The following is a 24,348-nucleotide window of genomic DNA, read 5'->3' on the forward strand; positions in this document are numbered from 1 at the left end:
GGTGCTGAAATAGGATACACATGCACACCAGATTGAGTGGTCTCTTCTGTTATGATCTCTCTCATTCATGTTTGTTTCCAACATCAACGTTGCTCGAATTGGGGATTTAAAAAAAATGTGTTTATATTCATTAATTCATTCCCCGAAAGACATGTATTTTGTATAGAGGTAGTTGTTTTTATTTTGACCTCACGTGAGCGAATCCGTAACCGCATCCTAAACCAATAGCACGAGAGAACGCATGTCTGTGAATTGAAGTGACGCGATGACGTGCACACTCCACTAGGTGTCGACATTTCACTACTTTTACATACCTGTCAAACGATGACAAGAACATGCCAAATCATTGTTCATGATGAATGACCTTCTCATTACAAACGTTCACAAATTCCCGCCTCTATAGTCCGAAACAACTGATGCTCATACGTTTTTTCTTTCTCCCTCTATCTTTCTCAAACAGTCCAAATGCTTTTATTTCCATAACTTCAATGACTCAGAGGGGATGAACCACCAATATCAGATTTAATATTGCATCTTGGCTTGGGACTTGGCTCGTCCCCTAGATAGTAGCATAATACTGAGGCTGACAGTATGGCTGTGTCTGACTTGGTACCCTGTTTACCTAGATAGTGTACCACCTTTGACCTTTGACCAGGGCAGTGGTACATGGACACTTTTCTACCCTACACTGTAATCTTAGTCTCTGCATCCACAGCAACATGTTAATATACAACTCATATAGACTAATGATGGTTATAAACATGTTAATATACAACTCATATAGACTAATGATGGTTATAAACATGTTAATATACAACTCATATAGACTAATGATGGTTATAAACATGTTGACATACAACTCATATAGACTAATGATGGTTATAAACATGTTGACATACAACTCATATAGGCTAATGATGGTTATAAACATGTTGACATACAACTCATATAGACTAATGATGGTTATAAACATGTTGACATACAACTCATATAGGCTAATGATGGTTATAAACATGTTAATATACAACTCATATAGACTAATGGTTATAAACATGTTAATATACAACTCATATAGACTAATGGTTATAAACATGTTAATATACAACTCATATAGACTAATGATGGTTATAAACATGTTAATATACAACTCATATAGACTAATGATGGTTATAAACATGTTAATATACAACTCATATAGACTAATGGTTATAAACATGTTAACATACAACTCATATAGACTGATGGTTATTATCTGCACCAAAGGGAACTCATCAGAGTAGCCAACGATAGATAAGAGGAAACAACCCATTCTGCCTTTTTCGAGCGCAGATGGAACAGCTCTGTCAAAGCTGAATGACTACAGTTGGCTGAATAAAGTCCACAATAGACAACATAAGAATTTCAGTGAATTTAGTGCAACTTAAAAAATATATATAATGTCAACATACTGTATGTATAAACTGTGATGTATGTCAGAAACAGGACAAAATCCACACTGGATGCTTAGATATGCTGTATGAAAGAAATGGGGGTAGCGTTAAGTGTGGAGGCGGAGCGATTTCTGGGGGTAGCGTTAAGTTTGGAGGCGGAGTGATTTCTGGGGGTAGCGTTAAGTGTGGAGGCGGAGTGATTTCTGGGGGTAGCGTTAAGTGTGGAGGCAGAGCGATTTCTGGGGGTAGCGTTAAGTGTGGAGGCGGAGCGATTTCTGGGGGTAGCGTTAAGTGTGGAGGCGGAGCGATTTCTGGGGGTAGCGTTAAGTGTGGAGGCGGAGCGATTTCTGGGGGTAGCGTTAAGTGTGGAGGCGGAGTGATTTCTGGGGGTAGCGTTAAGTGTGGAGGCGGAGTGATTTCTGGGGGTAGCGTTAAGTGTGGAGGCGGAGTGATTTCTGGGGGTAGCGTTAAGTGTGGAGGCGGAGTGATTTCTGGGGGTAGCGTTAAGTGTGGAGGCGGAGTGATTTCTGGGGGTAGCGTTAAGTGTGGAGGCGGAGCGATTGAAGGTGAATATTCCTTGCGTTTGTGACGCCCACCGTTCAGACACGGTGGTGAGCGTGGTGGAACAGAGGAGACACTGTCAGTCCTTTTGAATTTTGAGTCAGAGACTCAACCAGACAAAGTCATGTTAGTATATCAGTTTTCCTGTTAAAGCTTTTGTGCAGAATCAACTGCGCTGTTTCAGGTGCAACGTTGATGGTCATGTTGCAGTCGTGTGTAAGAGGGAGATTCCAAGATGTGGGGAGTGTGCAGGAGGACATGGGACAGAGGATTGTGTAGTTTTGCTGGATACAGTTGTGTGTGTCTACTGTAGGGGTGTCCATGTTGCTGGGGATCAGAAATGTCCGCTGAGAGAGGGGCAGGTTGAGGTGTCTAGATTCAGAGTAGTGCAGAAGGTGTCGTATGCTGAGGCAGGGAAGATAGCAGAGGAGGATGGGTCAAGGGTCAAGGATCCTGAGAGGAGTACATCTGTGCCAGCACAGAAGGATTGACCAACGAGTGATATATGCTTCAGTAAGGTTGGCTTCTTAGCGTTCATAGCAATGGTTATCAACAGTACCACAGAAATGGAATGTAAATGACAGCAAATAGATGTTGTGGTGGCAGCTGCAGAGAAGTATTTGGGTATACGATATTTGACTCTTTTGTTTTCCCCTTTTGCATAACAAAGTACAATGGATTTATATTATAGTCCAGTTGGGGCCGATAGTGCAACATATTGGATGCCAACCGCCGTTAAACTCCAAAGAAGAAGAAGCTATACGCCATATCCGGCATATCGCCAGTCCGTCTGAAATTACAGTCCGCCTCATTATCTTCAGCAGCGTGTGTAGCAGCTAACTTCATGTTAGCGGCGAACCTGTTGAAATTCACTTTCCGAACTTCATTGTTTACTAGTGTTTATAGAAATATACCGGTCAGGGACAGTATACCAGTTGCAGAAAGAAGATACATGTCACACCAACCCAAGCGACTCTGCACAGAAAACATGTCTGGTAAAAGAATCGGAACCCATAACGGGACATTTCATTGTGATGAAGTGCTAGCCTGTTTCTTTCTTCACCAGCTCCCGGAGTACAAGGTGCATAACATTAATTTGTTCCTATTTTGCAGGAAACTATATGGTTAATATTAATGCACGATTCAACGTTTCTTCCACCCCGGCAAAGACAATAGTTCGCTAGCTAGTTAACGTTAGTATATTCTAAAGCCAGCTAGCTACTGTACTTATGGCATAAGCTCAGCCAGGTCAGCATTGCATAACGCCCCAAATGCATAACGTTGAAACAGATTGAATTTCATTAAACCACATGGTCCGCCCTCGCCACGATAAGACCCTGAACTTTCGTGGGTGCATTCCTTTTAGCTCGCCGGTTCGGGGGATTTGTTTTTCCAACTCCACCCAGCCGGTGCACCGTGCACGCTCAGATAGAACGATTGCACAGCACCTAATGTATTGGACATTAATGATATTTTAGACATTTCTGCTGAATTTCATATTTTTTTCAGGATGCTGAGATCGTCAGAACTCGGGACCCTGCAGAGCTCGCCAAGTGTGACATCGTGGTGGATGTGGGAGGAGAGTTTGACCCCAAGAAGCATCTCTATGACCATCATCAGAGGTACAGAGGAACTAGCCCTTGGTCATGACTCTGTTCCATTGCGTTACACACAAATCATTGGACGAAGGTGTCTTATTTACGGGGGAGTTTATTTAAATGAAAGTTTTATTTAACTAGACAAGTCAGTTAAGAACAAATTCCTATTTACAATGACGGCCTACCAGGGAACAGTGGGTTAACTGCCTTGTTCAGGGGCAGAACGACAGACTTTTAGCTTGTCAGCTCGGGAATTCGATCCAGCAACCTTTCGGTTACTGGCCCAACACTCTAACCACTAGGCTACCTGCCCCAGTCCCGGCTACCTTCCCCATCCCCGACTACCTGCCCCGGCTACCTTCCCCAGCCCCGGCTACCTGCCCCGGCTACCTGCCCCAGCCCCGGCTACCAGCCCCGGCTACCTTCCCCAGCCCCGGCTACCTGCCCCAGCCCCGGCCACCAGCCCCGGCTACCTGCCCCAGCCCCGGCTACCAGCCCCGGCTACCTGCCCCGGCTACCTTCCCCAGCCCCGGCTACCTGCCCCGGCCACCAGCCCCGGCTACCTGCCACAGCCCCGCTACCAGCCCCGGCTACCAGCCCCGGCCACCAGCCCCGGCTACCTTCCCCAGCCCCGCCACCATCCCCGGCCACCAGCCCCGGCTACCTTCCCCGGCTACCTGCCCCGGCTACCTGCCCCGGCTACCAGCCCCGGCTACCTTCCCCAGCCCCGGCCACCAGCCCTGGCTACCTGCCCCAGCCCCGGCCACCAGCCCCGGCTACCTTCCCCGGCCACCAGCCCTGGCTACCTGCCCCAGCCCCGGTTACCTGCCCCGGCCACCAGCCTCGGCTACCTTCCCCAGCCCCGGCCACCAGCCCCGGCTACCTTCCCCAGCCCCGGCTACCAGCCCCGGCTACCTTCCCCAGCCCCGGCCACCAGCCCCGGCTACCTGCCCCAGTCCCGGCTACCTTCCCCGGCCCCGGCCATCAGCCCCGGCTACCTTCCCCAGCCCTGGCCACCAGCCCCGGCTACCTGCCCCAGTCCCGGCCACCAGCCCCGGCTACCTTCCCTAGCCCCGGCTACCAGCCCCGGCTACCTTCCCCAGCCCCGGCTACCAGCCCCGGCTACCTTCCCCAGCCCCGGCTACCTTCCCCAGCCCCGGCTACCTTCCCCGGCTACCTGCCCCGGCCACCAGCCCCGGCTACCTTTCCCAGCCCCGGCCACCAGCCCCGGCTACCTTCCCCAGCCCCGGCCACCAGCCCCGCTACCTTTCCCGGCCCCCAGCCCCGGCTACCTTCCCCAGCCCCGGCTACCAGCCCCGGCTACCTTCCCCAGCCCCGGCTACCAGCCCCGGCCACCAGCCCCGGCTACCTGCCCCATTCCCGGGTACCAGCCCCGGCTACCTTCCCCAGCCCCGGCCACCAGCCCCGGCTACCTTCCCCAGCCCCGGCTACCTGCCCCAGTCCCGGCTACCTTCCCCGGCTACCTGCCCTAGTCCCGGCTACCTGCCCCAATCCCTGCTACCTGCCCCAGTCCCGGCTACCTGCCCCAGTCCCGGCTACCTGCCCCAGTCCCGGCTACCTGCCCCAGTCCCGGCAACCTGCCCCGGCCCTTGTTTATGTTTATGTAAGAAGAAGGCCACACCTGTGTGTAATGGAAAACCGCCGTCAGAAAAGGGTTGTCAGTGAAAAAATACTGTCGACTGCAACTGAGATAAAACCGGTTAAAACTGTAAGTTTGTATTTTACGTTTGAAATGATTTTGATATGAAAGTAAAGAGCTATTTGTTTCTAGAACCGTATCGCAATTTGACAATGGATTCACGTGTAGATGGAGTATTTGGATGTTTTGTCTGCCAGTGCCATTCTACCTCTGAAAAGAACATCGTGTCCTTGGCCTTTGAGGAGTAACGGTACGCTCCAGTATTACATACTGACTGATGCCAACCACAAGCTGTAGTCTTAGAGCAACATGATTGCAGAGATGTGGATTTATAGAAGGCACATTGACATCGCATATAAGAGAGAAATCATGTATTTTTTATGTGGCTAAATCTTGTCATCACATTAATGATTTATCAGTCAATTACCTGTCTGTCTACTGATTGGTGTGGAAATGCCAGAGGTTTTCCCCCCCAGCAGGTAGGAGAGAGAACTAAGCTTCTCCATCATTCTCCCCTCCCCCTCCCGCCTCCCCCTCCCTCCCTTCCCCTCCCCCTCCCTCCCTTCCCCTCCCTCCTTCCCGCCTCCCCCTCCCTCCCTTTCCTTCCCCCCGCCTCCCCTCCCTCCCTCCCCCGCCTCCCCTTCCCTCCTCCCCCTCCCTCACCTCCCTCCCCGCCTCCCCCTCCCTCCCTTCCCTCCCTTCCCGCCTCCCCTTCCCTCCTCCTCCCTCCCCTCCCTCGCTTCCCCCTCCCCTCCTCCCCCTCCCTCCTTTCCTCCTGATATTATCTCTAGCTGCTATCTCAGGTGGCACTAGCTAACGTTGACTACCTAGCAAAAACAACTAGCTTTTTAAACAAAATAATTGATACATGGAGTCATATAATCAATATAATATCGTCAATAATATGGCGATACTCTACTGTATCGATTCTGCCCCATCCCGCATAGCAACACCCAGGCCCTCTAGCACCAAAAAAATCAAAGTAAGCCTGTTTTAGGCAGAGGGAATGAGGAAAAGGGGTGGGGATGGGTTTATGGGAACAACATGACAACAGCATAGCAACGGGTAACAACATGGCAACAACATAGCAACGGGTAACAACATGGCAACAACATAGCAACGGGTAACAACATGGCAACAAAATAGCAACGGGTAACAACATGGCAACAACATAGCAACGGGTAACAACATGGCAACAACATAGCAACGGGTAACAAGATGGCGACAACATAGCAACGGGTAACAAGATGGCGACAACATAGCAACGGGTAACAAGATGGCGACAACATAGCAACAGGTAGCAACATGGCAACAGGTTTTAAAAACATGGCAACAACATAGCAACGGGTAAAAACATGGCAAAAACAACACCAAGCTTCATACAACTCTGTTACGTTCAGTAGGTCACATGATTATGTAACTTTTGGACAGAAATACATTTGTGTCAGACTGACAGACAGGCGGGTGATTGATGGCTCCACTGTCCTTCTCTTTTTGTCCATATTTAACTGCCATCTCTGTATAATTGATGCAGGGATTCCGTTGCTAGTTATCGACCGTGTGCCACACAGCATGCCACTCCAGTATCTGACGCTTGGCGCTCAGCGGGCAGCGGGGCTAGAAGTGGCAAGCGTTCCTAATGGCACCCTATTCCCTATATAGTGCACTACTTTATGCCAGAGCCCTATTCCCTATATAGTGCACTACTTTAGACCAGAGCCCTATTCCCTATATAGTGCACTACTATAGACCAGAGCCCTATTCCCTATATAGTGCACTACTTTAGACCAGAGCCCATAGTGCTAAGGGCCCATAGTGCACTGTAGGGAATAGGGTGCCATTTGTCACGTTACCGTTGACTCAATTAAGCCAGAATTAAATGACCACTGCAGGCCCCCCTGCTGTGAGGCACTCATCTCCTCACGCGCTCAGTAGACACCTCCCTGGGTAGAGTTGATTGACATTATCAACTGAATGACATTATCAACTGATTAGCATTATCAACTGGCCTACTAGGAAATGAAAGGCAACACTTGTGTAGAGACACATCACTGAAATCCAAGGAGTGTTCATTTATTTTGGTGTTGAATTTTGACTGAAATGTTTTTTTTTCATTTACACTGAGCCTTAGCTGAAAGCACTGTCTTGCTCTAGGTAGCCACCTTAGCTGAAAGCACTGTCTTGCTCTAGGTAGCCACCTTAGCTGAAAGCACTGTCTTGCTCTAGGTAGCCACCTTAGCTGAAAGCACTGTCTTGCTCTAGGTAGCCACCTTAGCTGAAAGCACTGTCTTGCTCTAGGTAGCCAGCTTAGCTGAAAGCACTGTCTTGCTCTAGGTAGCCAGCTTAGCTGAAAGCACTGTCTTGCTCTAGGTAGCCACCTTAGCTGAAAGCACTGTCTTGCTCTAGGTTAGCCACCTTAGCTGAAAGCACTGTCTTGCTCTAGGTTAGCCACCTTAGCTGAAAGCACTGTCTTGCTCTAGGTAGCCACCTTAGCTGAAAGCACTGTCTTGCTCTAGGTAGCCACCTTAGCTGAAAGCACTGTCTTGCTCTAGGTAGCCACCTTAGCTGAAAGCACTGTCTTGCTCTAGGTAGCCACCTTAGCTGAAAGCACTGTCTTGCTCTAGGTAGCCACCTTAGCTGAAAGCACTGTCTTGCTCTAGGTAGCCAGCTTAGCTGAAAGCACTGTCTTGCTCTAGGTAGCCAGCTTAGCTGAAAGCACTGTCTTGCTCTAGGTAGCCAGCTTAGCTGAAAGCACTGTCTTGCTCTAGGTAGCCAGCTTAGCTGAAAGCACTGTCTTGCTCTAGGTAGCCAGCTTAGCTGAAAGCACTGTCTTGCTCTAGGTAGCCACCTTAGCTGAAAGCACTGTCTTGCTCTAGGTAGCCACCTTAGCTGAAAGCACTGTCTTGCTCCAGGTAGCCACCTTAGCTGAAAGCACTGTCTTGCTCTAGGTAGCCAGCTTAGCTGAAAGCACTGTCTTGCTCTAGGTAGCCAGCTTAGCTGAAAGCACTGTCTTGCTCTAGGTAGCCAGCTTAGCTGAAAGCACTGTCTTGCTCTAGGTAGCCACCTTAGCTGAAAGCACTGTCTTGCTCTAGGTAGCCACCTTAGCTGAAAGCACTGTCTTGCTCCAGGTAGCCACCTTAGCTGAAAGCACTGTCTTGCTCTAGGTAGCCAGCTTAGCTGAAAGCACTGTCTTGCTCTAGGTAGCCAGCTTAGCTGAAAGCACTGTCTTGCTCTAGGTAGCCAGCTTAGCTGAAAGCACTGTCTTGCTCTAGGTAGCCAGCTTAGCTGAAAGCACTGTCTTGCTCTAGGTAGCCAGCTTAGCTGAAAGCACTGTCTTGCTCTAGGTAGCCAGCTTAGCTGAAAGCACTGTCTTGCTCTAGGTAGCCAGCTTAGCTGAAAGCACTGTCTTGCTCTAGGTAGCCACCTTAGCTGAAAGCACTGTCTTGCTCTAGGTAGCCAGCTTAGCTGAAAGCACTGTCTTGCTCTAGGTAGCCACCTTAGCTGAAAGCACTGTCTTGCTCTAGGTAGCCAGCTTAGCTGAAAGCACTGTCTTGCTCTAGGTAGCCAGCTTAGCTGAAAGCACTGTCTTGCTCTAGGTAGGCAGCTTAGCTGAATGCACTGTCTTGCTCTAGGTAGCCACCTTAGCTGAAAGCACTGTCTTGCTCCAGGTAGCCACCTTAGCTGAAAGCACTGTCTTGCTCCAGGTAGCCACCTTAGCTGAAAGCACTGTCTTGCTCTAGGTAGCCAGCTTAGCTGAAAGCACTGTCTTGCTCTAGGTAGCCAGCTTAGCTGAAAGCACGGTCTTGCTCTAGGTAGCCAGCCGCGGGCGTCCAGAGTCCCTGGTGGGGATCGTTCTGATTTCATCTGTGTGTTCTGTTGTTCCTGTTCTGATCAGTCTGTATTGACAAGACTCTAGAGTTGTATTATCAATCTAATCTGTTGATCTCATTTTTATGTCTCTTTTAAATTAACCACATTGATTTAAATTGGATTTTAAATAGTCTATTAACCTATTTTTTTTGGAAGAAGCAGAGGGATGCTTCCTCGGTTGATAACACATCTAGGCTACCTCTAGTTAATGTACCTCTACCTCTAGTTCTAGTTAATGTACCTCTACCTCTAGTTCTAGTTAATGTACCTCCACCTCTAGTTAATGTACCTCCACCTCTAGTTAATGTACCTCTACCTCTAGTTAATGTACCTCTAGTTAATGTACCTCTACCTCTAGTTAATGTACCTCTACCTCTAGTTAATGTACCTCTAGTTAATGTACCTCTACCTCTAGTTAATGTACCTCTAGTTCTAGTTAATGTACCTCTACCTCTAGTTAATGTACCTCTACCTCTAGTTAATGTTACACGAACATAAACTCTGATATGATCAGTACAATCACCAACAGCAAAACTATTTAACAAGTAGACAACTGCGTTACGTTTTAAATTACACTAATTCATTTGTCATAGATGGAACAGATAGAATCATTTTCCTGCCGTTCACCACCTGATACTGTTTTCAATGAGCACCCAGACAGTTTTTAAAGACCGAGGTCACATCCTGCTGTTATCCTCCAGCCAGTCTTTAAAGACCGAGGTCACATCCTGCTGTTATCCTCCAGCTAGTCTTTAAAGACCGAGGTCACATCCTGCCGTTCACCTGATACTGTTTTCAATGAGCGCCCAGCCAGTCTTTAAAGACCGAGGTCACATCCTGCCGTTCACCACCTGATAAACTGTTTTCAATGAGCACCCAGACAGTTTTTAAAGACAGACATCACACCCTGCTGTTATTCTGCTGAAACCAAGAATGGTTGTGTTAGAGGAGACTCGCCTCAAGCCAAATAAACACTTGTCTGTCTTATATAAAGTTGATGGACAATAAAGCTTTAGAGTTTAGATAAGTCTTTGTAAATGATGGGCGATCTGCTTTAGAATAGAATAAAGCTTTAGAATTTGAACGAGACAGAGTGAGTGATAGGTGGGTGTGCTGCTCTCTGTCCAGGACGTTTAGGGCACAGTTTAGGGCACATTCAGCAGCCTGTGTTCAGGATGTTTAGGGCACATTCAGCAGCCTGTGTTCAGGATGTTTAGGGCACATTCAGCAGCCTGTGTTCAGGATGTTTAGGGGCACATTCAGCAGCCTGTGTCCAGGATGTTTAGGGGCACATTCAGCAGCCTGTGTTCAGGACGTTTAGGGCACATTCAGCAGCCTGTGTCCAGGACGTTTAGGGCACATTCAGCAGCCTGTGTTCAGGACGTTTAGGGCACATTCAGCAGCCTGTGTTCAGGACGTTTAGGGCACATTCAGCAGCCCGTGTTCAGGACGTTTAGGGCACATTCAGCAGCCTGTGTTCAGGACGTTTAGGGGCACATTCAGCAGCCTGTGTTCAGGACGTTTAGGGCACATTCAGCAGCCTGTGTTCAGGACGTTTAGGGCACATTCAGCAGCCTGTGTTCAGGACGTTTAGGGCACATTCAGCAGCCTGTGTTCAGGATGTTTAGGGCACATTCAGCAGCCTGTGTTCAGGATGTTTAGGGCACATTCAGCAGCCTGTGTTCAGGATGTTTAGGGCACATTCAGCAGCCTGTGTTCAGGATGTTTAGGGCACATTCAGCAGCCTGTGTTCAGGATGTTTAGGGCACATTCAGCAGCCTGTGTTCAGGATGTTTAGGGGCACATTCAGCAGCCTGTGTTCAGGACGTTTAGGGCACATTCAGCAGCCTGTGTTCAGGATGTTTAGGGCACATTCAGCAGCCTGTGTTCAGGACGTTTAGGGGCACATTCAGCAGCCTGTGTTCAGGACGTTTAGGGCACATTCAGCAGCCTGTGTTCAGGATGTTTAGGGCACATTCAGCAGCCTGTGTTCAGGACGTTTAGGGGCACATTCAGCAGCCTGTGTTCAGGATGTTTAGGGCACATTCAGCAGCCTGTGTTCAGGATGTTTAGGGCACATTCAGCAGCCTGTGTTCAGGATGTTTAGGGCACATTCAGCAGCCTGTGTTCAGGATGTTTAGGGCACATTCAGCAGCCTGTGTTCAGGATGTTTAGGGCACATTCAGCAGCCTGTGTTCAGGATGTTTAGGGCACATTCAGCAGCCTGTGTTCAGGATGTTTAGGGCACATTCAGCAGCCTGTGTTCAGGATGTTTAGGGCACATTCAGCAGCCTGTGTTCAGGATGTTTAGGGCACATTCAGCAGCCTGTGTTCAGGATGTTTAGGGCACATTCAGCAGCCTGTGTTCAGGATGTTTAGGGCACATTCAGCAGCCTGTGTTCAGGATGTTTAGGGCACATTCAGCAGCCTGTGTTCAGGATGTTTAGGGCACAGTTTAGGGGCACATTCAGGATTCTCTGTCCAGGACGTTTAGGGCACATTCAGGATTCTCTGTCCAGGACGTTTAGGGCACATTCAGGATTCTCTGTCCAGGACGTTTAGGGCACATTCAGGATTCTCTGTCCAGGACGTTTAGGGCACATTCAGCAGCCTGTGTCCAAGTATCTGATGGTCCATAAACATGGGATTAGTATAATCCTTGAGGTGGTAGATTATGCATGGAAAGGGGAGGGGGATATTTCTACAAGATGGAGACATAACATATTCATGTGTGCTGCTCTCTGCTTATCCAGGACCTTCTCTGAGACGTTCCACAGCCTGTGTCCAGAGAAGCCCTGGGTGACCAAGTTGAGCTCGGCCGGTTTGGTCTACCTTCATTTTGGCAGGAGGGTCCTGTCTCAGCTCACCTCCCTGAAGGAAGGAGACAGACAGCTGGAGGTGCTCTATGATAAGGTGAGACTGAGAGGGGGGGGAGCTCCATCCCTATTGATAACCTCTCTGCCATGTTCTGTTCTCTGTAGCTGTATGAGAACTGGGTGGATGTAACGTTCTCTGTTCTCTGTAGCTGAATGAGAACTAGGTGGATGTAACGTTCTCTGTTCTCTGTAGCTGAATGAGAACTAGGTGGATGTAACGTTCTCTGTTCTCTGTAGCTGTATGAGAACTGGGTGGATGTAACGTTCTCTGTTCTCTGTAGCTGAATGAGAACTAGGTGGATGTAACGTTCTCTGTATGAGAACTAGGTGGATGTAACGTTCTCTGTAGCTGAATGAGAACTAGGTGGATGTAACGTTCTCTGTAGCTGTATGAGAACTAGGTGGATGTAACGTTCTCTATTCTCTCTGTAGCTGTATGAGAACTTGGTGGAGGAGGTGGATGCTGTGGACAACGGGATCTCCCAGTATGATGGAGAGGCTCGCTACGCTGTCTCTACCACTCTCAGCGCCCGCGTCGGACACCTCAACCCACGCTGGAACAGCAAGAGCCAGGACACCGAGGTCAGTCAATGAGCGGCGTACCGTGTGTGTGGAAATATAACCTATTAAAAGGACTGAAAGACCAGCCTTTTGTGTGTGTGTGTGTGTGTGTGTCAGTTCACACACACGACTATTAATATAGTCCCCCGTTAACACTTTGTTGTGGCGCCCAACCGGCTCCAGACAAGCTCAGAGATGTCAAGATTTGAGCTCTGCCAGTGTTTCTGAATAACTGTAAGGCCGTACCAGGCTGTCTGGTTGAATGAATATCTTCTTCCTGAGTCGATACTTCTGAATCTGACAGGGGGAAATGTACCTTCTCGGTATACCACCACCACCACCACCAGCACCACCACCACCACCACCACCACCCAGCTTCTCATTTAGAAACAGCCTATGTGGTATTAATACGACTCAGAAGTATTTATTATACCGTCTAAATCAACTACAGAGGGCAAAGAGGATCATTTTGGTCCATGTCAGTCTCGTCCAAAACTGAGTCTTGTGAGATTTGTGGTCGTGACTGAATCACAACGTAAATGACGGTTGGGTTTGTTTTGTTAGGTTCTAATTCCCAGAGTAATAAACTCAGCGGACATTATGAAAGATTAACCAAGTTAATTCTCCCAGAAACTCAGCGGACATTATGAAAGATTAACCAAGTTAATTCTCCCAGAAACTCAGCGGACATTATGAAAGATTAACCAAGTTAATTCTCCCAGAGGATCAATACATTAGACAAAACATGTTTCCACCAACACAGTATATATACTCCAGTTTAGATGCTCTCCTCCTTCTCTCCAACCCTTTACATCTGTTATGGTTCGTCAGGAAGAGGAAGTGATCGGGTTAAACCATTCCTCCTCCCTTAAGGTGACCTGACCTCAACCCCCTTGATGCCTAATCCAAAGCTCTCTCCCCCTTATCAATGCCTGCCACACGTGATCACTTCCCTGCACTCAATATTTCAATAGGATACCTGACATAATGTAAAGGTTATACATTACCCTCTCTCCCTCAGTGACATATCCTGACATAATGTAAAGGTTATACATTACCCTCTCTCCCTCAGTGACATATCCTGACATAATGTAAAGGGTATACATTACCCTCTCTCCCTCAGTGACATATCCTGACATAATGTAAAGGTTATACATTACCCTCTCTCCCTCAGTGACATATCCTGACATAATGTAAAGGTTCTACATTACCCCCTCTCCCTCAGTGACATATCCTGACATAATGTAAAGGTTATACATTACCCTCTCTCCCTCAGTGACATATCCTGACATAATGTAAAGGTTATACATTACCCTCTCTCCCTCAGTGACATATCCTGACATAATGTAAAGGTTATACATTACCCTCTCCCTCAGTGACATATCCTGACATAATGTAAATGTTCTACATTACCCTCTCTCCCTCAGTGACATATCCTGACATAATGTAAAGGTTATACATTACCCTCTCTCCCTCAGTGACATATCCTGACATAATGTAACGGTTATACATTACCCCCTCTCCCTCAGTGACATATCCTGGCATAATGTAAAGGTTATACATTACCCTCTCTCCCTCAGTGACATATCCTGACATAATGTAAAGGTTCTACATTACCCTCTCTCCCTCAGTGACATATCCTGACATAATGTAACGGTTATACATTACACTCTCTCCCTCAGTGACATATCCTGACATAATGTAAAGGTTATACATTACCCTCTCTCCCTCAGTGACATATCCTGACATAATGTAAAGGTTATACATTACCCTCTCTCCCTCAGTGACATATCCTGACATAATGTAAAGGTTCTACATTACCCTCTCTCCCTCAGTGACATATCCTGACATAATGTAAAGGTTATACATTACCCTCTCTCCCTCAGTGACATATCCTGACATAATGTAAAGGTTATACATTACCCTCTCTCCCTCAGTGACATATCCTGACATAATGTAAAGGTTATACATTACCCTCTCTCCCTCAGTGACATATCCTGACATAATGTAAAGGTTATACATTACCCTCTCTCCCTCAGTGACATATCCTGACATAATGTAACGGTTATACATTACCCTCTCTCCCTCAGTGACATATCCTGACATAATGTAAAGGTTATACATTACCCCCTCTCCCTCAGTGACATATCCTGACATAATGTAAAGGTTATACATTACCCTCTCTCCCTCAGTGACATATCCTGACATAATGTAAAGGTTATACATTACCCTCTCTCCCTCAGTGACATATCCTGACATAATGTAAAGGTTATACATTACCCTCTCTCCCTCAGTGACATATCCTGACATAATGTAAAGGTTATACATTACCCTCTCTCTCTCGGTGACATATCCTGACATAATGTAAAGGTTATACATTACCCTCTCTCCCTCGGTGACATATCCTGACATAATGTAAAGGTTATACATTACCCTCTCTCCCTCGGTGACATATCCTGACATAATGTAAAGGTTATACATTACCCTCTCTCCCTCGGTGACATATCCTGACATAATGTAAAGGTTATACATTACCCTCTCTCCCTCAGTGACATATCCTGACATAATGTAACGGTTATACATTACCCTCTCTCCCTCAGTGACATATCCTGACATAATGTAAAGGTTATACATTACCCCCTCTCCCTCAGTGACATATACTGACATAATGTAAAGGTTATACATTACCCTCTCTCCCTCAGTGACATATCCTGACATAATGTAAAGGTTATACATTACCCTCTCTCCCTCAGTGACATATCCTGACATAATGTAACGGCAGCTAGCATTGGTTAAGGAACCAAATCTAAAACTAGGACAAATCAGGAAGTGCAGTCGCCTTTTAAACACTGTACAACGATTGGGCAAGTGGGTCAAACACCTGTGATTTATCGTCTGGCTCAGCTGGGGAATGGGGAGGGCAGAGGGGGAATAAACTCTTATCGTCTGGCTCAGATGGGGAATGGGGAGGGCAGAGGGGGAATAAACTCTTATCGTCTGGCTCAGATGGGGAATGGGGAGGGCAGAGGGGGAATAAACTCTTATCGTCTGGCTCAGATGGGGAATGGGGAGGGCAGAGGGGGAATAAACTCTTATCGTCTGGCTCAGATGGGGAATGGGGAGGGCAGAGGGGGAATAAACTCTTATCGTCTGGCTCAGATGGGGAATGGGGAGGGCAGAGGGGGAATAAACTCTTATCGTCTGGCTCAGATGGGGAATGGGGAGGGCAGAGGGGGAATAAACTCTTGGTCCATCCATTTTCCTCCATTTCCCACACCTTTCTCAGACCAGGAGCACTTACTTATTACTCTGTGAGAGGCTGGTCGTCGACTCTATTCATTCGTCATACCCTGGAAAGGCACTGTGGATTGTGACAGGCTGCGCTACTCAACGGCCCTGTGATTTCCTGATCCAATCAATTGTCACCTTGTCACTTTTTGATTGAAAAAAAAAAAGTAATATTTTTCCTCCTGCCCTTCTCGTCCTGTCTCACCAAACTCTCAGCTGCTCAAACTCACACACATACCACACGCTCAGCCAGATGCTACGACATTACGGTGGTGATGTTAGTGGTGTGTGTGTGTGTGACGTCATTGCACGTGCTTTATTATGTTTGCGCTAGCGTGTGTGTGTATGCATGCACATCAGTGCCCTAAGTGGCAGCAGGAGTGTGTGAGAACAGTCTGTGAGGGAGAGACTGACTGAGACTGACAAAGGGAGTGAGTCAGTCAGTGAGGGAGAGACTGAGACTGACAAAGGGAGTGAGTCAGTCAGTGAGGGAGAGACTGAGACTGACAAAGGGAGTGAGTCAGTCTGTGAGGGAGAGACTGAGACTGACAAAGGGAGTGAGTCAGTCTGTGAGGGAGAGACTGACTGAGACCGACAAAGGGAGTGAGTCAGTCAGTGAGGGAGAGACTGAGTGAGTCAGTCAGTGAGGGAGAGACTGAGTGAGTCAGTCAGTGAGGGAGAGACTGAGTGAGTCAGTCAGTGAGGGAGAGACTGACTGAGTCAGTCAGTGAGGGAGAGACTGACTGAGTCAGTCAGTGAGGGAGAGACTGACTGAGTCAGTCAGTGAGGGAGAGACTGACTGAGTCAGTCAGTGAGGGAGAGACTGACTGAGTCAGTCAGTGAGGGAGAGACTGACTGAGTCAGTCAGTGAGGGAGAGGCTGAGTGAGTCAGTCAGTGAGGGAGAGGCTGAGTGAGTCAGTCAGTGAGGGAGAGGCTGAGTGAGTCAGTCAGTGAGGGAGAGGCTGAGTGAGTCAGTCAGTAAGGGAGACCTTTAGCGACCTTTAGTTTTCCTTGTAGAAAAATGTTTATCTATCCTGTATTTACTTTAGCAGCTGTTGTGCTGTCCTTCATGTGCTGCAAGACTGCTGATATCTCCTGGTGTAGCCTTATGTTTCGTGACATTTCCTGTCTCCTGTCGTCTCCTTCTCCTGTCGTCGTCTCTTGTCGTCTCCTCCTCCTGTCGTGTCCTCCTCCTGTCGTGTCCTCCTCCTGTCGTGTCCTCCTCCTGTCGTGTCCTCCTCCTGTCGTGTCCTCCTCCTGTCGTGTCCTCCTCCTGTCGTGTCCTCCTCCTGTCGTGTCCTCCTCCTGTCGTCTCCTCCTCCTGTCGTCTCCTCCTCATGTCGTCTTCTCCTGTCGTCTCCTCCTCCTGTCGTTTCCTCCTCCTGTCGTCTCCTCCTCATGTCGTCTCCTCCTCCTGTCGTCTCCTCCTCCTGTCGTCTCCTCCTCCTGTCGTCTCCTCCTCCTGTCGTCTCCTCCTCCTGTCGTCTCCTCCTCATGTCGTCTCCTCCTCATGTCGTCTCCTCCTCATGCTGTCGTCTCCTCCTCATGCTGTCGTCTCCTCCTCATGCTGTCGTCTCCTCCTCATGCTGTCGTCTCCTCCTCATGCTGTCGTCTCCTCCTCATGCCGTCGTCTCCTCCTCATGCCGTCGTCTCCTCCTCATGCCGTCGTCTCCTCCTCATGCCGTCGTCTCCTCCTCATGCCGTCGTCTCCTCCTCATGTCGTCGTCTCCTCCTCATGTCGTCGTCTCCTCCATGTCGTCGTCTCCTCCATGTCGTCGTCTCCTCATGTCGTCTCCTCATGTCGTCTCCTCCTCATGTCGTCTCCTCCTCATGTCGTCTCCTCCTCATGTCGTCTCCTCCTCCTCATGTCGTCTCCTCCTCCTCATGTCGTCTCCTCCTCCTCATGTCGTCTCCTCCTCCTCATGTCGTCTCCTCCTCCTCATGTCGTCTCCTCCTCATGCTGTCGTCTCCTCCTCATGCTGTCGTCTCCTCCTCATGCTGTCGTCTCCTCCTCATGTCGTCGTCTCCTCCTCATGTCGTCTCCTCATGTCGTCGTCGTCTCCTCCTCATGTCGTCGTCTCCTCCTCATGTCGTCTCCTCCTCATGTCGTCTCCTCCTCCTCATGTCGTCTCCTCCTCCTGTCGTCTCCTCCTCATGTCGTCGTCTCTTGTCGTCTCCTCCTCCTGTCGTGTCCTCCTCCTGTCGTCTCCTCCTCATGTCGTCGTCTCCTGTCGTCTCCTCCTCATGTCGTCGTCTCCTGTCGTCTCCTCATGTCGTCGTCTCCTGTCGTCTCCTCCTCATGTCGTCGTCTCCTCCTCATGTCGTCTCCTCCTCATGTCGTCGTCTCCTCCTCATGTCGTCTCCTCCTCATGTCGTCTCCTCCTCATGTCGTCGTCTCTTGTCGTCTCCTCATGTCGTCGTCTCCTCCTCATGTCGTCTCCTCCTCATGTCGTCGTCTCCTGTCGTCTCCTCCTCATGTCGTCTCCTCCTCCTGTCGTCTCCTCCTCATGTCGTCGTCTCTTGTCGTCTCCTCCTCCTGTCGTGTCCTCCTCCTGTCGTCTCCTCCTCATGTCGTCGTCTCCTGTCGTCTCCTCCTCATGTCGTCGTCTCCTGTCGTCTCCTCCTCATGTCGTCGTCTCCTCCTCATGTCGTCGTCTCCTCCTCATGTCGTCGTCTCTTGTCGTCTCCTCCTCCTGTCGTCTCCTCCTCATGTCGTCTCCTCCTCATGTCGTCGTCTCTTGTCGTCTCCTCCTCCTGTCGTCTCCTCCTCATGTCGTCGTCTCTTGTCGTCGTCTCTTGTCGTCTCCTCCTCCTGTCGTCTCCTCCTCCTGTCGTCTCCTCCTCATGTCGTCGTCTCTTGTCGTCTCCTCCTCCTGTCGTCTCCTCCTCATGTCGTCGTCTCCTCCTCCTGTCGTGTCCTCCTCCTGTCGTCTCCTCCTCATGTCGTCGTCTCCTGTCGTCTCCTCCTCATGTCGTCGTCTCCTGTCGTCTCCTCCTCATGTCGTCGTCTCCTGTCGTCTCCTCCTGTCGTCTCCTCCTCATGCCGTCGTCTCCTCCTCATGTCGTCGTCTCCTCCTCATGTCGTCGTCTCCTCCATGTCGTCGTCTCCTCCATGTCGTCGTCTCCTCATGTCGTCTCCTCCTCATGTCGTCTCCTCCTCATGTCGTCTCCTCCTCATGTCGTCTCCTCCTCCTCATGTCGTCTCCTCCTCCTCATGTCGTCTCCTCCTCCTCATGTCGTCTCCTCCTCCTCATGTCGTCTCCTCCTCCTCATGTCGTCTCCTCCTCATGCTGTCGTCTCCTCCTCATGCTGTCGTCTCCTCCTCATGCTGTCGTCTCCTCCTCATGTCGTCGTCTCCTCCTCATGTCGTCTCCTCATGTCGTCGTCGTCTCCTCCTCATGTCGTCGTCTCCTCCTCATGTCGTCTCCTCCTCATGTCGTCTCCTCCTCCTCATGTCGTCTCCTCCTCCTGTCGTCTCCTCCTCATGTCGTCGTCTCTTGTCGTCTCCTCCTCCTGTCGTGTCCTCCTCCTGTCGTCTCCTCCTCATGTCTTCGTCTCCTGTCGTCTCCTCCTCATGTCGTCGTCTCCTGTCGTCTCCTCATGTCGTCGTCTCCTGTCGTCTCCTCCTCATGTCGTCGTCTCCTCCTCATGTCGTCGTCTCCTCCTCATGTCGTCGTCTCCTCCTCATGTCGTCTCCTCCTCATGTCGTCGTCTCCTCCTCATGTCGTCTCCTCCTCATGTCGTCGTCTCTTGTCGTCTCCTCATGTCGTCGTCTCCTCCTCATGTCGTCGTCTCCTCCTCATGTCGTCTCCTCCTCATGTCGTCGTCTCCTGTCGTCTCCTCCTCATGTCGTCTCCTCCTCCTGTCGTCTCCTCCTCATGTCGTCGTCTCTTGTCGTCTCCTCCTCCTGTCGTGTCCTCCTCCTGTCGTCTCCTCCTCATGTCGTCGTCTCCTGTCGTCTCCTCCTCATGTCGTCGTCTCCTGTCGTCTCCTCCTCATGTCGTCGTCTCCTCCTCATGTCGTCGTCTCCTCCTCATGTCGTCTCCTCCTCATGTCGTCGTCTCTTGTCGTCTCCTCCTCCTGTCGTCTCCTCCTCATGTCGTCTCCTCCTCATGTCGTCGTCTCTTGTCGTCTCCTCCTCCTGTCGTCTCCTCCTCATGTCGTCGTCTCTTGTCGTCGTCTCTTGTCGTCTCCTCCTCCTGTCGTCTCCTCCTCCTGTCGTCTCCTCCTCATGTCGTCGTCTCTTGTCGTCTCCTCCTCCTGTCGTCTCCTCCTCATGTCGTCGTCTCCTCCTCCTGTCGTGTCCTCCTCCTGTCGTCTCCTCCTCATGTCGTCGTCTCCTGTCGTCTCCTCCTCATGTCGTCGTCTCCTGTCGTCTCCTCCTCATGTCGTCGTCTCCTGTCGTCTCCTCCTCATGTCGTCGTCTCCTCCTCATGTCGTCTCCTCCTCATGTCGTCGTCTCCTCATGTCGTCGTCTCCTGTCTTCTCCTCATCATGTCGTCGTCTCCTGTCGTCTCCTCCTCATGTCGTCTCCTGTCGTCTCCTCCTCATGTCGTCTCCTCCTCATGTCGTCGTCTCTTGTCGTCTCCTCCTCCCGTCGTCTCCTCCTCATGTCGTCGTCTCTTGTCGTCTCCTCCTCCTGTCGTGTCCTCCTCCTGTCGTCTCCTCCTCATGTCGTCGTCTCCTGTCGTCTCCTCCTCATGTCGTCGTCTCCTCATGTCGTCTCCTCCTCATGTCGTCGTCTCCTGTCGTCTCCTCATGTCGTCGTCTCCTGTCGTCTCCTCCTCATGTCGTCGTCTCCTCCTCATGTCGTCGTCTCCTCATGTCGTCTCCTCCTCATGTCGTCGTCTTCTCCTCATGTCGTCGTCTCCTGTCTTCTCCTCATCATGTCGTCTCCTCCTCATGTCGTCGTCTCCTCCTCATGTCGTCGTCTCCTCCTCATGTCGTCTCCTCCTGTCGTCGTCTCCTCATGTCGTCGTCTCCTCATGTCGTCGTCTCCTCCATGTCGTCGTCTCCTCATGTCGTCTCCTCCTCATGTCGTCTCCTCCTCATGTCGTCTCCTCCTCATGTCGTCGTCTCCTGTCGTCTCCTCCTCCTCATGTCGTCTCCTGTCGTCTCCTCCTCCTCATGTCGTCGTCTCCTCCTCCTCATGTCGTCGTCTCCTGTCGTCTCCTCCTCATGTCGTCTCCTCCTCATGTCGTCGTCTCTTGTCGTGTCCTCCTCATGCTGTCGTCTCCTCATGCTGTCGTCTCCTCATGCTGTCGTCTCATCATGCTGTCGTCTCCTCCTCATGCTGTCGTCTCCTCCTCATGCTGTCGTCTCCTCCTCATGCTGTCGTCTCCTCCTCATGCTGTCGTCTCCTCCTCATGCTGTCGTCTCCTCCTCATGCTGTCGTCTCCTCCTCATGTCGTCGTCTCCTCCTCATGTCGTCTCCTCCTGTCGTCGTCTCCTCCTCATGTCGTCGTCTCCTCCTCATGTCGTCGTCTCATGTCGTCTCCTCCTCATGTCGTCGTCTCCTGTCGTCTCCTCCTCCTCATGTCGTCTCCTGTCGTCTCCTCCTCCTGTCGTCTCCTCCTCATGTCGTCTCCTGTCGTCTCCTCCTCATGTCGTCTCCTCCTCATGTCGTCTCCTCCTCATGTCGTCGTCTCTTGTCGTCTCCTCCTCCCGTCGTCTCCTCCTCATGTTGTCGTCTCTTGTCGTCTCCTCCTCCTGTCGTGTCCTCCTCCTGTCGTCTCCTCATGTCGTCGTCTCCTGTCGTCTCCTCCTCATGTCGTCGTCTCCTGTCGTCTCCTCCTCCTGTCGTCTCCTCCTCCTGTCGTCTCCTCCTCCTGTCGTCTCCTCCTCATGTCGTCTCCTCCTCATGTCGTCTCCTCCTCATGTCGTCTCCTCCTCATGTCGTCTCCTCCTGTCGTCGTCTCCTCATGTCGTCGTCTCCTCATGTCGTCGTCTCCTCATGTCGTCGTCTCCTCATGTCGTCGTCTCCTCCATGTCGTCGTCTCCTCATGTCGTCGTCTCCTCATGTCGTCTCCTCCTCATGTCGTCGTCTCCTGTCGTCTCCTCCTCCTCATGTCGTCTCCTGTCGTCTCCTCCTCCTCATGTCGTCTCCTCCTCCTCATGTCGTCGTCTCCTGTCGTCTCCTCCTCATGTCGTCTCCTCCTCATGTCGTCGTCTCTTGTCGTGTCCTCCTCATGCTGTCGTCTCCTCATGCTGTCGTCTCCTCATGCTGTCGTCTCATCATGCTGTCGTCTCCTCCTCATGCTGTCGTCTCCTCCTCATGCTGTCGTCTCCTCCTCATGCTGTCGTCTCCTCCTCATGCTGTCGTCTCCTCCTCATGCTGTCGTCTCCTCCTCATGTCGTCGTCTCCTCCTCCTGTCGTCGTCTCCTCATGTCGTCGTCTCCTCCTCATGTCGTCGTCTCATGTCGTCTCCTCCTCATGTCGTCGTCTCCTGTCGTCTCCTCCTCCTCATGTCGTCTCCTCCTCCTCATGTCGTCTCCTCCTCCTGTCGTCTCCTCCTCATGTCGTCGTCTCTTGTCGTCTCCTCCTCCTGTCGCGTCCTCCTGTCGTCTCCTCCTCATGTCGTCGTCTCTTGTCGTCTCCTCATGTCGTCGTCTCCTGTCGTCTCCTCCTCATGTCGTCGTCTCCTGTCGTCTCCTCATGTCGTCGTCTCCTGTCGTCGTCTCCTCCTCCTGTCGTCTCCTCCTCATGTTGTCTCCTCCTCCTGTCGTGTCCTCCTCCTGTCGTCTCCTCCTCATGTCGTCGTCTCCTGTCGTCTCCTCCTCATGTCGTCGTCTCCTGTCGTCTCCTCCTCATGTCGTCGTCTCCTGTCGTCTCCTCCTCATGTCGTCGTCTCCTCCTCATGTCGTCTCCTCCTCATGTCGTCTCCTCCTCCTGTCGTGTCCTCCTCCTGTCGTCTCCTCCTCATGTCGTCGTTTCCTGTCGTCTCCTCCTCATGTCGTCGTCTCCTCCTCATGTCGTCGTCTCCTCCTCATGTCGTCGTCTCCTGTCTTCTCCTCATCATGTCGTCTCCTCCTCATGTCGTCTCCTCCTCATGTCGTCTCCTCCTCCTGTCGTCTCCTCCTCATGTCGTCTCCTCCTCATGTCGTCTCCTCCTCATGTCGTCTCCTCCTCACGTCGTCGTCTCTTGTCGTCTCCTCCTCCTGTCGTCTCCTCCTCATGTCGTCGTCTCTTGTCGTCTCCTCCTCCTGTCGTGTCCTCCTCCTGTCGTCTCCTCATGTCGTCGTCTCCTGTCGTCTCCTCCTCATGTCGTCGTCTCCTCCTCCTGTCGTCTCCTCCTCCTGTCGTCTCCTCCTCATGTCGTCTCCTCCTCATGTCGTCGTCTCCTGTCGTCTCCTCCTCATGTCGTCGTCTCCTCCTCATGTCGTCTCCTCCTCATGTCGTCGTCTCCTCCTCATGTCGTCGTCTCCTCCTCATGTCGTCGTCTCCTGTCTTCTCCTCCTCATGTCGTCTCCTGTCGTCTCCTCCTCATGTCGTCTCTCCTCCTCATGTCGTCTCCTCCTGTCGTCGTCTCCTCCTGTCGTCGTCTCCTCCTGTCGTCTCCTCCATGTCGTCGTCTCCTCATGTCGTCTCCTCATGTCGTCTCCTCCTCATGTCGTCTCCTCCATGTCGTCGTCTCCTGTCGTATCCTCCTCCTCATGTCGTCTCCTCCTCATGTCGTCGTCTCCTGTCGTCTCCTCCTCCTCATGTCGTCTCCTGTCGTCTCCTCCTCCTCATGTCGTCTCCTCCTCCTCATGTCGTCGTCTCCTGTCGTCTCCTCCTCATGTCGTCGTCTCTTGTCGTGTCCTCCTCATGCTGTCGTCTCCTCATGCTGTCGTCTCCTCATCATGCTGTCGTCTTCTCCTCATGCTGTCGTCTCCTCCTCATGCTGTCGTCTCCTCCTGTCGTCGTCTCCTCCTGTCGTCGTCTCCTCATGTCGTCGTCTCCTCATGTCGTCGTCTCCTCCTCATGTCGTCGTCTCCTCCTCATGTCGTCTCCTCCTCATGTCGTCGTCTCCTCCTCATGTCGTCGTCTCCTCCTCATGTCGTCGTCTCCTCCTCATGTCGTCTCCTCCTCCTCATGTCGTCTCCTCCTCCTCATGTCGTCTCCTCCTCCTGTCGTCGTCTCTTGTCGTCTCCTCCTCCTGTCGTCTCCTCCTCATGTTGTCGTCTCCTGTCGTCTCCTCCTCATGTCGTCGTCTCCTGTCGTCTCCTCCTCATGTCGTCTCCTCCTCATGTCGTCGTCTCCTCCTCATGTCGTCTCCTCCTCATGTCGTCGTCTCCTCCTCATGTCGTCGTCTCCTCCTCATGTCGTCGTCTCCTCCTCATGTCGTCGTCTCCTCCTCATGTCGTCGTCTCCTCCTCATGTCGTCTCCTCCTCATGTCGTCGTCTCTTGTCGTCTCCTCCTCATGTCGTCGTCTCCTGTCGTCTCCTCCTCATGTCGTCGTCTCCTCCTCATGTCGTCTCCTCCTCATGTCGTCGTCTCTTCCTCATGTCGTCTCCTGTCTT

At 50.9% G+C, this 24,348-nt stretch overlaps 1 protein-coding gene across 1 annotated transcript in view; it reads left to right on the forward strand.

Moving 5' to 3' along the window:
* Nucleotides 1-2,768: 2,768 nt before the first annotated feature.
* myg1 (myg1 exonuclease) overlaps nucleotides 2,769-24,348 on the forward strand; it is a 42,402-nt gene continuing 20,822 nt past the window's right edge. The window contains exons 1-4 of the mRNA XM_065002067.1: nucleotides 2,769-3,072; nucleotides 3,501-3,613; nucleotides 11,873-12,032; nucleotides 12,428-12,577. Of these exons, the coding sequence (XP_064858139.1) occupies nucleotides 2,836-3,072; nucleotides 3,501-3,613; nucleotides 11,873-12,032; nucleotides 12,428-12,577 (660 nt within the window). The 5' untranslated portion in view covers nucleotides 2,769-2,835. The remainder of the gene's footprint in view (nucleotides 3,073-3,500; nucleotides 3,614-11,872; nucleotides 12,033-12,427; nucleotides 12,578-24,348) is intronic.

This window comes from Oncorhynchus nerka, linkage group LG15, assembly GCF_034236695.1.
Source record: "Oncorhynchus nerka isolate Pitt River linkage group LG15, Oner_Uvic_2.0, whole genome shotgun sequence".
Classification (NCBI taxonomy): Eukaryota; Metazoa; Chordata; class Actinopteri; order Salmoniformes; family Salmonidae; genus Oncorhynchus; species Oncorhynchus nerka.